This window comes from Panthera tigris, chromosome A1, assembly GCF_018350195.1.
Source record: "Panthera tigris isolate Pti1 chromosome A1, P.tigris_Pti1_mat1.1, whole genome shotgun sequence".
NCBI lineage: Eukaryota > Metazoa > Chordata > Mammalia > Carnivora > Felidae > Panthera > Panthera tigris.
The window spans coordinates 187166370-187180279 of NC_056660.1; the positions used below are offsets into that span (position 1 = coordinate 187166370).

Consider the following 13910-nt stretch of genomic DNA (forward strand, 5'->3'; position numbering starts at 1 on the left):
GTACCCACGGTTAAATACATGTACAGAGGGACTCGTTTGGATATATACAGAGAGAGAGACGGAAATCCCGGCCGGCGTCGGGTCCCCCAGGCTCTCAGCATGCTCGGCCCAGCTCTCCGCGCTGTACCTGGCACCCATGCCCCTGCCAGAAAAGCAGCTGCCCCTCTCCCCGCCCCCCTCCCCCCGGTTCCCCCGGGGCCCGCGCCTCCGGGCGCCGACGCCCCTCCCCCCCTCCGCCCGCCCTCCCCCCACGATGGTTTCCTCCCCACCAACCCCCCCGGGGGCTCTAGAACTGCCCGGGCGCCAGGGGCATGTTGGTTTTGAAGCCCGGCTGCCCGTTAGCCACGTCGGTCGCCGCCTCGCAGCCGCCGTTGCTGGCGCCGCCGTCGGTCCCGGGGCTCTCGGGCTCCGATAGGAGCTTGAAGGTGAAGAGCGGGCCCGAATCGTGGCGGCCGCGGCGGCCGGGGGGCTCGGGCGCCGGCAGGCTCAGGAGCGCGCCGGGCGCCTTCCACTCGGGGAAGGCGCACAGCTCGACGGGCGGCGGCGCGCCGCGGCCCAGGTAGCCCGGGCTCGGCGAGGCCGAGGGCAGGGTCCGCTGGCTGCCGCTCAGGCAGCTGCCGCTGTCGTCCAGCGAGTCCTTGCGCGACTGCGAGCGCTCCAGCGAGCCGCCGCGCGTCCACGGCCGGTAGGTGTAGGCGCAGCCGCCCAGGCGACGGCGGCGGCGGCGGCGGCGGCGGCCGCGGCACTGGCACCCGAGGATGCGCACGAAGGCGCGCTTGAACTCCTTGCTGGAGCACGGGTAGATGATGGGGTTGAGGCAGCTGTTGAAGTAGCCCAGCCAGAACACCACCTTGAACACGGCGTCGGGGGGCTTCAGGGTGGAGAACAGGGAGCCTGCAGGGGAAGGGGTGGGGTGGGCACGGGCAGAAAGACAGACAGCAGTTTGTGAGTAGTCAGGTCCTCTCCTCCGAGGGCTCCGCCTAAACGCGGCGCCCGGGAAGCGCTCCCGCCGCCAGGGCTTTGCCCAGGCCACCTTTCGCTGCCTGGAGCGCTCGCCTCTCCCTTCTCCCAAGTGAGCGAATCCGACATTCTTTTTGGGGGGCTGGTTGAGCTAACCAGCACCGAAACTCCCTAAAATCTTTCCTGGTTTAGCTGACCAGCACCCAACCTCCCATTTCTCTAGATATCCCAGGGCATCGCTTACCACTTTGTACTCCAGTGATAATAATCACCACACGCAACTGCACAGCTCTTGGGGCATTGTGCTAGGCGCTTTAACTATATTGTTTTGCCCTACAAGAGGCATTGAAGCTGACACCGATTGATTTCCATGGCAAATACGAGAGGTGTTAAAGACCTAAATGTGAAAGGTAAAACTTCAAAAGACAAAGTAAAGGAACGATCTTTTTGATCTAGGGCTGAAAGGAAAATGACTTAACACTTCAGAAAGATAAACTGCAAGGCAAGGGTGGGAGAAGGTATTTATAATGTCTAAGACAGTCAAGCGATCGGTATTTAGAATATATAAGGAACTCCTGCAAATCAACAGGAAAAACAGCATTCCCAGTAGAAATGTGGGCTAAGCATGTGAACAGGCAATTTACAAAGCGGGGAAACCTGAGGGCTAACGTATGCCAGGGTACTCAAAATATTAGGGAGTAGGATGCATAGTAATGAAAACCACAAAGAGATATAAGGTATCTGTTAGGGTGGCAAAAATCAGGGAACTAGAGAGTGCCAAGTGTGGGCAGGGGTGTGGGGACATGGGGAGCCTTCTGCCTGGCTGGTGGGGAGCACAGGCTGTGAAGCTGTACTGGAGAAGATTCTGGCACCACTTGGTCTCATCAAGTATATACACATACCTCTTAACCTGGCGGTTCTTCTGCAGGGTATAGATCTCAAAGACTTTTCACACAGGTCCACAAGGGGACACCTATAAGAATGCTGAGAGCAGCGTTGCTTATGGTGATAGACAGCTGGAGAGAACATAGGTGTTCCTCACTGAGAATTATGGAAAGGTAGCCTGGGGTAGAAGCCCAGCACAGAGATTATTGCAGCAGGTAGATAAGGCCCTAAAAATGGCATGTCCATATAGCAATGTGCAAAGGCTTAAAAACATCGCTCTTTAGGAACAAAGTAGGAAACAGAATTGAGATTTACAGCATAATACTATTTAAGTAACACACCAAACCACCACACACATTTTGCAAAAACACTTTCAAAAAATGTCAAACACAAAATGGTTGCCTAAGGGGGTAGGCAGAGGGAAATGGGAATAAAAGGAAATAAATCAATGAAATAAGAGAGAGGCCTTACAATGAGGTGCTATGATGGAGAAACATGATTAACTCATCCCTCAAATTTGAGGTCCAAAAACATTTTATGGCATATTAAATTAAAAACAATTTCCATTTTAAATGCAAGGCAGCTAAGACTTGGAGAAGGTAAATGACTTGCCCCAGGTTACACAGCATGTTTGTAGTATAGTTGGGATTCAAACTAAGTCTGTTTGAGTACAAAATATGTTTTTTAAAGGTGATTAATAATACCCTTGGTGGAAAAATGAGAAAATACAAAAAGAAAAAAGAAAAAAAGAAAAAAAAATTTTAAAAGCACACATAACCCTGCAATGCAGAGAAATTACATTTGGTGCACATACCTTCAGATTTTTTTCTCTGTTGTATATGTATCTTTAAATGTTTTGATATATGCAATTTACTTTACAGGACATTTTGTTATTTCAAACTATGTTCCCTAACCCTGCCACTAAGTTGGTGGTACAGTGACTTTCATACTCCTGTCTTATCTCCTCTGTTTAAACTGTGAGCTTCCCAAGGGTCTGGTCTTCTGGATCAACTTTGATTCCATTTGGCGAATGAAGAGCACACACTCCTAGAATATCTGAATGGGGGTGGGGAGTGTCTTAGCAATCACAAATCCAAGCTCCTCTTTTGCAGATGGAAACACTGAGTCCCAGAGAGTGGCCGAAAGTGCCAAGGGGCAGTGGCATAGAAGCCACAGGATAGAAATCCTTTGATTTGGGGCTACACTTGAGCTTCCCCCTTGTAGCACTTCTCCTTTTTGATTCTTTGAGGTTTGCCTATTGTTATAGGGAGCCTCCTAGTTTTCTGCTTAGCAAGCCAAGGATGGCAGTGGTGGTGGGCAAGGGTGGGGAGACGGCTGGGCTCCTGGTGCAGGGCTAAGCCAGGCAAAGGTTTACATTTAGAAAGAGGGTAATCTGTATCCGGGTGTAAGTGCTCTATTTTTTAAAGTTTATTTGTTTATTTTGAGAGAGACAGAGATAGCACGAGGGGCAGAGAGGGAGAGAGAATCCCAAGGAGGCTCCCCACTGTCAGTGCAGAGCCCGATGCGGGGCTTGAACTCCCGAAACCATGAGATTATGACCTGAGCTGAAATCAAGAGTCAGATGCTTAACTGGCTGAGCTACCCAGGTTCCCCTAAAAAGTTTACTTATTTATTTTTAGAGAGAGAGAGAGAGACAAAGAGAGAGTGGGGGCGGGGGAGAGGGAGAGAGAGAGAGAGAGAGAGAGGCAATCCCAGTCTCTGCACTGTCAGCACAGAGGCTGACTTGGCCCTCAATCCATGAGATCGTTATCTGAGCCCTGAAATCAAGAGTCCGGATGCTCAACCGACTAATCTACCCAGCTGTCCTTGATGTAAGTGCTAATTATATGTACAAGGTACACTGATTCTTCTTCTTTTTTTAAAAGCTTATTTATTGATGTAATCTCCATACCCTACGTGGGCTCAAACTCATGACCCTGAGATCAAGAGCCGCGTGCTCTACTGACTGAGCCAGCCAGGCACCCCACTACACTGATTCTTTTCCCAACTCAGGGGGAAATGTGGGAGTGGGCCACATTCTGCATTCGCTTCAGATGAGGCAGAAGAGGGCGCCACCTCGTGATCTGATATGTGACAAGGCCAGCACCATTAGATTTTCACCCCACCATCCCACATGCTCCTTTGGACTAAGACACTGTATGGAAGACCCCAGCTGAAATCCAAATACATGGCGTGTGAACAGCTAGTATCCATCATGGAATGAGTTGTCTCTGTCCACGGGGAAGACTGTCACTGAGTCTGAAGGGGATAGGCACTGGTCTTGACAATGTGGGAAACTGGAGAATAGATTTTGGAGAGAGGGAAACCTAGAAAAGCTTGGAAGCCTTGCGCGTTACCCTAGAGGATAAATGCTGATGAGCGTGTGTACGTGTAGGCATGTGGTCTTTTTTTTTTTAAATATGAAATTTATTGTCAAATTGGTTTCCATACAACACCCAGTGCTCATCCCAAAAGGTGCCCTCCTCAATACCCATCACCCACCCTCCCCTCCCTCCCACCCACCATCAACCCTCAGTTTGTTCTCAGTTTTTAAGAGTCTCTTACGTTTTGGCTCCCTCCCTCTCTAACCTTTTTTTTTTTTCTTCCCCTCCCTGCCATGGTCTTCTGTTAAGTTTCTCAGGATCCACATAGGAGTGAAAACATACGGTATCTGTTTTTTCTCTGTATGACTTATTTCACTTAGCATAACACTCTCCAGTTCCATCCACATTGCTACAAAAGGCCATATTTCATTCTTTCTCATTGCCACATAGTATTCCATTGTGTATATAAACCACAATTTCTTTATCCATTCATCAGTTGATGGACATTTAGGCTCTTTCCATAATTTGGCTATTGTTGAAAGTGCTGCTATAAACATTGGGGTACAAGTGCCCCTATGCATCAGTACTCCTGTATCCCTTGGGTAAATTCCTAGCAGTGCTATTGCTGGGTCATGGGGTAGATCTATTTTTAATTTTTTGAGGAACCTCCACACTGTTTTCCAGAGCGGCTGCACCAGTTTGCATTCCCACCAACAGTGCAAGAGGGTTCCTGTTTCTCCACATCCTTGCCAGCATCTATAGTCTCCTGATTTGTTCATTTTAGCCACTCTGACTGGCGTGAGGTGGTATCTGAGTGTGGTTTTAATTTGTATTTCCCTGATGAGGAGTGATGTTGAGCATCTTTTCATGTAGGCACGCGGTCTTAATGAGGACACTTAGGACCTGGGATAGAGGCTGCAGACGCATAGACAGTCGTGGCAAAGGTAAGGAGGATGAAGAGCTGGAGAGCACGCATGCTGAAAACATACTCATAGCTTTGCTTACGAGCCCCATTGAAGATGATAGTAAAATAGGCAATAAATGGCTTAATGGGGACACATCCTTAGGGACTGGCTCTTTTAAAGGATATGCGGAACAGTAAGGCTAATGGCTAATATTCCTCAGACCCACTGTTTCCATTGTGTGTGTGCTCTGTATAGGCCTTGCGCTAAACTCTTTATACCATTAGCCCATTTAATTATCACAATAATCCCTTGATGAAGGTACTATTGTCGGTCCTATTTTATACATCAGGACATCAACATATGATAGTGTCTGCTATTTACATGTGTATACACCTGTTCATTTGTTTGTTCATTCACTCATTCCACAAACACTGAGCTCCTGCTGATGTTGGCATGAGGCCAAGGTGAGGGGGATACAGAGATGAATTGGGGTGTGGTCTCTGCCCCATGGCAGCCCACAGGCATGTGGGGAGAGAGATGTGTTAACAGGTCATTGCAACACAACACACATAGCATTATGATAGAGGCATAAATGTCACTCTGTCCCCCTACACCCAAGTGGCATTTCTATCTGGTGCTTCTTCACCTCCATCATATTGGAAGCCTTGTATCAAGGACAATGATGGGCTGGATCTCTGCCTTTATTTTCTTACCAAGTACTCTTCAAGGACTATGGCTCTGAGAAGTGTTCAGCCAAAAGTAAGGGGATGCTGCTGACTTTTTTCACTGCATTTATTTACAGCCACATTGTGAGTTTGGACTCCCTGAACCACTTGTTCCTCTGAGAAGAAGATCATTCTTTGCCTTCCATTCTTTGGCTGCCTTTCATCATCCTTCTGCTGATTTAGGCAGTGTGATTCTGTGGCCTGAGCACAGGGCTTGGGATCACACAGACCTGGTTTTGAATCACTTTTTTTGTGTGTACTGGCTGTTTGACATTAGAAAAGTTAATTGGCCCTCTTAGACTCAATATTCTCATCCATAAATTGGGGACAGTATCTGTTCCATATTCTGAATACATGAAAATATCCCTGTAAAATACTAGACATAGGGTCTGGCACCTTGAAAATAATACATAGTGGCCATTTTCCACAAATACTTTATATCCTGGCACAGGCATGAGCCTCCTCCAAGAACTCTTCCCTGATGAACCTCACCCAACTCAGATTGACTTCTTTATTCTGTACCCCACAGAAGGTATACAATCACATCTCATTCTGTTATGGTTTGCCTGTTAATGTTGTTAAGCCATTCCAGGGCTGACTGAGTCCTCGCCCACACCCAGACTTTAAATTCCTTCTGCCAAGGGGCACCTGAGTGGCTCAATAGGTTAAGCATCTGACTCTTGATTTCAGCTCAGGTCATGATCTCAGGGTTTGTAAGATCGAGCTCCGCACTGGGCTCCAGGCTGATAGCACCAAGCCTGCTTGGATTCTCTCTCTCCTTCTATCTCTGCCCCTCCCTCCCCCACCCTCTCAAAATAAATAAATAATCTTAAAAAAAATTCCTTCTGGGCAAGAACCACCTCTTCATTTCTTTTCTTTTCCTCTCCAGATTTGCGTATTTTTATTACAAAGAAAAAAAAAAAGAGGGAGCACAGAGGTTTTTTAAGGCAGTGAAACTATTCTGTATGACATTATGATGGTGGATACATGTCATTATACATTTGTCCAAATCCATAGAATGTATAACACCAAGAGTGAACCCTAATGTAAACTATGGACTTTCGGTGAAAATGTTGTGCCAATGTAAGCTCATCCATTGTAACGCATGTACACTTCTGATAAGGGATGTTGATAATTGCAGAGCCTGTGGATGTGGGGGGCAGGAGGTGTATGGGAAATCTCAATACCTTGTTGTCAATTTGGGTGTGAACCTAAAACTGCTCTAAAAATAGTCTATTAGAAAAACCTCACTTACGTAAAATGAAAAAGTGATCCATGCTGATTTTTTAAAAATTACATTACCAAAAAAAAAAAAAATCTACATATTATAAAGTGAAAATTCTTCTCCATTCAGGTAGAGGGGACCAGAGCTCACAGTTTTATTTTTTATTTTTATCCTTTTCAATTGTTTTTTTTTTTAAATGGGAGTTATACACATATCTTTCCCCCAATTTCTTTCCTCACTTAGAAAATATTTAAGACATTTCCCCATGTCGGGACATTATATCCTACCATCTGGATATATAGTAGTTTAACTTTCTCCAGGCTTAACTCTTTTCTAATGATAGTCAAGTAGTGATTTCCAAGTTTTGTCTGTTACAGACTGTAGTAATGAAAAGCCTCATGCATTTTGCTTTTTCCATGTTTGAGTGTTTCTGTGGGATAAACTCCTACACGAGGAATCACTGACTCAGTGCCACATTTAAGTGCTGAAAGCTAGCCAGATTGCCTTCTGAACTAATTGTACCAATTTACCTTCCTGTTGGCTGTATATGATTGTGATAGTTTCTTTACATCTCTGCAACTCTGGGTTTGGTCAGGTTTTAATCTTTGCTTGTCTGAAAGCTGAATAATGACTTTGCCCTCTTGTTTCCTTTGCATTCTGTTTTATTTTGGCCCCGTGAAGACCGTAGATCGCATGCCCACCCTGAGCAAACCTTCAGTGGCTTCTGACAGATTCCCTTTCCTTATTAGAATTGGACTCCTTAGAATAGAATCCAGGCTGTCTCCCCAGCAGCCATGTGACCTTGGGCAAGTTTCACACTGTCCCTAAGCCTCAGTTTTCTCATCAATAAAATGGGGCTAATAATAGTGCCATGCCTCTGGGTTATTTTGAGAACTAAGAAGATAAAACATGTCAAGTCCTTTTTAGCACTCAGGGTACCAGGAACCTGCCACCCAGTCAACTTTGCATTAATGCTAATTAACCAAATAATTCTTATTCCTGTCAATCACTGATTGGACTGGAAATCTAATTACAGAAAGTCTATGTGTGAGACCAGTGTTTGGTAACTAGATATTTCATTCTGAGTAGGCTGCTTTCCTTTTCTGAACCTCAGTTTCCCTCCTTTAGGGGAGTGGTTTCATTTGGGTTCTCTCCAGCCTTAAAATTCAGAGTCTTGTTGAAGCTGGGGTTGGAAGCCCTGCTCAGCCTCGCTGGGATGTGCCCTCTTCTCTGGACTTACCACTGAGGGGCAGTGTGGGTCAAGGACTGGACGGCGGGTCTCTCTGATTCCAAGCATATTTCTGCTGCTCCCTCCTCCCCTCCCCCCAGCTGCACAGAAGCTACAGGGCTGAGGGGTCTTGTTTGCTACCCAGGCGGGCCCTGTTACAGCCAAGAAGTTGTAATAGGGAAGGCACTGAGCCTCGTTGGCTTAAATAAGGATCAGGACCGGGATATCCAAACAGACCTTGGGGGCCAACAAAGCCATGAGGAGAGGGAAAGGGAATATCAACAGGAGATGTGGGTTCCTGGAAGCCTGCTCTTTCTGCTTCAGGTCAGGGTGGTGCCAGTCTCTACGACGTGGCCACCAGCTTGTGGGACGTGCCTCCGAGCCTGGCTCCCCTTCTCTTGCTCATGAAATGGTGTGGTGCGCCTTGCCCTGCATTTTACCATCATGATCACGGCCTGACAGGGCCAGGAAACCTTCCTTCGCGGAGGCTCAGAGAGGGTGAGTGACTTGTTCAAGGTCACTCAGCTGGTGACGAGCAGAACGACTGCCAGGACCTGCTCAAGTGTCATTCATTTGATTCAACAAACATTTGTGGAGGCTGTGGAGGTCAGGCGTTAAGGACCGGTGCAGACATAAGTAGATCTGGGTTCAGGTGCTGACTCTGGCTTCCCAGCTGAGCTCCTTGAGCTCGGCGAGGCCCAGTTTCCTGGAAAACGGGGATGGTGATAGTTCTTTTCTGTGCGGAGGAGATGAACTTAGGCTTGGCAAGTGCCTGGCATGTTGAGAGTACCCAGTAAGTACAGCTGTTCCGACTGCTTCAAACACAACTGCCATTGCCAATGCCGATGCTGTGGTTACTGCCAGTACCAGCATGCAAAGATGGGGAGGGTGACGGAGAGGACAGGATCTACTGTGCTGATGTGGGACCGCCCACCCTACTGCTCTTTCCAATGCAGGCCCAAGGGTGGGCGCCACGTGGTTCTCGAACATGCGGAAATTGTACACATTGTTCTGGGGGAGGACCCATAGCTGTCGTCATGGGCTTCAAGGCGTCAGCAGCCGTGAAAAGGTTAAGGCTCACCATCCCAAGTCTAGGGCTCCCAAGCATCAGTTACTCAATTGCCTGGACCACCGGCTGCTTAATGCTTTTCTCTAGATCAACTCACTTTTGGCGTCTCAATTTAAACTTTCTTAGGAAGCTTTTTATCATTATTTTCAAATCTGTTATAAAGAAAATGTCATGGTAGGGGAACAGAAGATGAAAAGAAAATGATATTAGTATCTCTGGATCGCTCCAGACAGTGGTGGGCCTGAGGCATGCTCTCTTTTTCAAAAAGGGAGATTGGCGGGGGTTGTGGGGTATTAACTACTTGCTAAACTGAGAGGAATTCCCCTTTGAGGAATCTAAAGGCTTGAAGGAACAACTTTCTCATGGGAGAACCCAGCGCCGGGCACATGGTAGGTGCTAACTAAAATTTGCTCCATGATGGACTGAATGAGTATGTGATTCAGAGTTTCCTGGGCCATCTCTAGCTGTCCTGCCAAGCTGTCTTGCACACCAACTCAAATCCATAGTTAATTTGAGCAGCAGTCTAAGAGCCGCCCTGGGAAACCCTGCGGCTCTACTCTAAAGCCTCTTGGCCTCCCACTGAGGCCTTTTAAGCAGATCCAATGGGACAACACTTCTGAACACTTCCACCCAGGTGGGGAGGGTAGGAGCTGGAACCCGAGGGGGAGGGGCAGAGCGGTAAGCAGACAGTTCAGTGAGCCCAGCCACGCTACAAGGGCCACGTAGAGGGGTTGTGGAGTGTAAGGATCAAAAGCTAAGGCTGAGCGGGATCAGCTCAGGGAGAAGCATTTCTTGGCTGGATGTGGTCCCAGTGGTCCTTAAAGTGCTATTCAACAAAACTGAACAGTGAACACAAGGTCTCAACCCTCTGGGAACCTCCAGTCTTCAAAACCACGGGGTGCGTTTGTAGAAGAGTACCTACCGTTTGACAAGCTCTTAACTCTGCGCCAATCACTGGGTAAATGTTTTGACCTTCCCTTGCCTTCAACCGGCTCTGTTCCGAAGGCAGCTCGGCATGACTGTGCCGGGCGCAGCGCTAGGGGGCGCCATTCCACAGGGTAGTCTGCAGCACTCCCAGGTGACGGTGGCCAACCCGCATGCTCCCCGCCTGGAGGCCGTGATTACTACGCTCAGGAGAACGGAAGGTAAATTGCTGGATGTCTCAGAGCTAATGGGTGATAGAATTAGAATTTGAACCCAGGCTGCCTCTCACAGAAGCTGTCAGTCACCACCAGTACAGCAAATGGGGAAACAAAAGATGCATGTGGATGTGGATAAAGGACTGAAGGCTATACAGGGAAGGAGACCTCAACAGTGTTTACCCTTTGTTGGTAGACTCACGGGTGAATTTTCCCTCTGTGTGTTTTTTGGTGTTTTCCAAAAATTTTCTCCATAAACATGAATTACTTTTGCAATTGGGAAAAAGCCAGTGAATATTATTTTAAAAATAAGAAGTAAACCAAAAGACACTGTGTTTATTGGGTCCTTATTACGTGTCAGCCAACTTTGCTTGCTCTATTTCATTTAATTCCTGTAATAGCCTATGAGCAAAGTGGGATTACCCCTACTTTGCAGATGAAGAACTGGAGGTACAGGTGGAGGAGGCACTTGCCCAAGGCCCCCCCACTGGTAATAGGAAGAAAGAAGTATGAAATGACATCTTTTGTTGTTGAGCCCAGCAGCCTCCTCTGTTAGTTCCTGGTATACCTGTGGATGCCCTGCCCTTATTCCCTTACTGCAGAGCAGAAAAGGGGGCCCTTTTAATTTTGTATGTATTCCTACATCCGTAGGCATCATTAAACAGTGGTTGGAGGAATGACCAACCGGCAGCCTCGGAGACTGCCCCAGGGCATGGGGACATAATGTAGCATGTATCGGGTCCACCAGGGGCCAGGTGGTTTGTAACATCCCCCAGGGCACTGACATTCTGAGACTCAAGGATTAGAGGTTTGATTTGACTTATTTCACAGTGAGCATCAGACAAGCGGATGACCTCAGGGGAGCCAGTGGGTGGTAAAACCATTTTGATCAGCTTGTAAATAGAGTGGAACTCCTTTTCAACATGGCTCTTTTTAGGAGCTTTTAGCTACACCTATGGCCAAGCTGCGTCTCCCCAGCTGAAACAGTTTGGCTCAATAAAAACTTGAAACATTTGAAATAGTTGCTAATTCTTTCAGCACCAATTTTATAAAGGAGGTTTCCTTGGATGTGGAAATTCCCTTTGAGGTTTTTCCATTTTCACTGGACACTTAACCCTGGAATGAGTTCATGAAATTGTCCAACAAATACGATATCTTCGGGGCCACTAGACATGTTAAGTTTTAAAGCAAATGATGAGAACAATGATAGTCACCAGAGCCCCCATTTACAGTAACCTAAGAACCAGTTATTAGGTACTATGTTTACAAACACTTGGTGCAATCCTCCAGCAGCCCTGCTGTTACTGTATCTCATTTATTTTACAGATGAAGCAACTGAGGTTTAAGAGATTAACAAAATCATGTGTCTGGTAAGGATTAAAATCCAACTTTGAAGTCTGGGTTCTTACTCAAATTGTTTAATAATAATAATAAAAAAGAAGCTTCTATTCAGTTCCTTAAGCACCAGGCAATTTCTCCCTCAACTGGGAACAATCTCTCTTTGCCGATTTGTCAAAGCACTTTCTCTGAACCTAAAATATGGCATTTATCACTTCCTACCTTGAATTACTCGTCTCCTCTGATTAGACTGTGAGCTTCTAGAAAAGAGAGTTCATGTCTGATTTTTTCTTTTCCCCCAAGGCCTAGAACTTTGCCTGACCATGACAGGCACTCAGCCAACATGTGTTATAGGAAAACTGAAATGTGTTAGCCCTGGCTACTCAAAATGAGGTTTATGGATAAACAGCATCCATATCACCTGGGTTCATGTTAGAAATGCAGAACCTCGGTGAGCCAGTGAGTCAGAATCCGCTTTTAACAAGATCCCGAGGTGGAAAGCGTTGCCTTAGCTCCTGTTACAATTTTATTTTTAAAATTGTTTTCCTAGGTATCTTGGGATTTATGGATGAGCAGAGGCTGGGCTGAGAGCCACCTCACCATGGCGTTGACAGTCTTGCCCCAAACCTTCCAGCGACTCCTATGGTTTACAGGATAAAGTTCAAACTGCTTAGGCTGGAATTTAAGACCTTCTCAAGTGGGCTGCAATGGACTGAATCTTCACAACATGACTTCACTTTTCTGGCTTCTTTCCCCTTATTCACACTGTCCACTGGTCTGAGATGCCTTTCACTGTCCCCCTCTCCTCTCCATCCTTTCCAAGCCTCCCTCAGAATCCTCCGACACACAACCACAGCCTCCCACTGCGTGGCTTCCTTAGAAGTGTGAAAGCAAGCGGAGGGAATGAGCAGTCCATGAAGACCTGCTAAGATCCAGGAGACCTGTACACCTTCCCTCATTTCACCCTCACAATAGGTGGGAGGGAGAGGTGGGTTCTCTAATTTTCAATTCTCAATTACAGATGTGGAAATCAAGTCTCTGAGGGTACAGAACACACCCAGTGTCACCACAGCCATTAAATGGTAGAGCTGGGATTCAAACCCAAATCTGCCTGGTCCCAAAGCTGGGCTGCTTCCACAAGACAGTATTGCCTCTGGACTCTTAGAACACTTACACTTCTGGGGTGGGGGAAGTCTAGAATTGTTTACTTGTTATTGTAATGGTGTCTTTATGTATATTTTATTTAGCCATTAAGACTCCAGGATCTAGCAACCAAGAGTTTTGTGTCACTCTACCCAAGTGGTTTGTCATCTGCCGATGCTGGTTATGCAGGTAACTTAGCACCATATAATTTGAGGGGCTCACAGGCCCACTGAATCCCATCCATGAGCACCCAGGAGGTGCACAATCACTAGATTAAGAGTGTTTGCTTTTCACTCCACAGATTTCTATCATAACAGTTGTTGGACTTAGCTGAGAGTCTGTCTCCCTTATTTACAAGATTCTTGAGGCGAGGGTCAATCCTTCTCATCTTGGTTTCTCTAGCACCTAACGCTGAGCTTGCTTATAGTGAATGTGTAAAGACATTTGTTGGGCACATAATCTCCTCTTCATATGCTTAGGCCAGTTTCAGATTCATAGCAAGTGCTGAGTAAGTGATTATAGGGTGATTCCCTTGCTTATACCTTGCTTCCTTCCTTTTATTTATTTAAATGGTAACCACATGCCAATACCCAGTTGAGTTCCCATCTCCTTCCTGGAATCTTCCCTGACTGCTCCAGGCCTCCTGTTTACTTCCCATTAGAACAGAGTCTGCAACACATAGCTTAGTACAGAATGCCATTCTTAAGGGATGTGCCTCTTGTCTCCTTAGGCAGAGCCAAAGCTCCTTGAAGATGGGGTCTGTGTCCTATACTTCTAGTACAGGGCTTACCCACTGATTACTTGATTGGCACATTACATCTTCCAGAAGGGAAGCTACCTCCTGGTTTAGGCCCGGAGTTGAGAGCAGATGGGGTGGTGTGGTTTTCACAGCACCTAAGAAGCTACCTTTGATGCCAGACTGAATGTGATCCATGCTTTGACCTCGCTGGAAAGAGCAGTTTCCCTGAA

At 46.8% G+C, this 13910-nt stretch overlaps 1 protein-coding gene across 1 annotated transcript in view; it reads right to left on the minus strand.

Moving 5' to 3' along the window:
• Positions 1 to 267: 267 nt before the first annotated feature.
• The window catches only part of ADRA1B (adrenoceptor alpha 1B), a 51284-nt gene continuing 37641 nt past the window's right edge, over positions 268 to 13910 (minus strand). The window contains exon 2 of the mRNA XM_007077658.3: positions 268 to 894. Within this exon, the coding sequence (XP_007077720.2) occupies positions 287 to 894 (608 nt within the window). The 3' untranslated portion in view covers positions 268 to 286. The remainder of the gene's footprint in view (positions 895 to 13910) is intronic.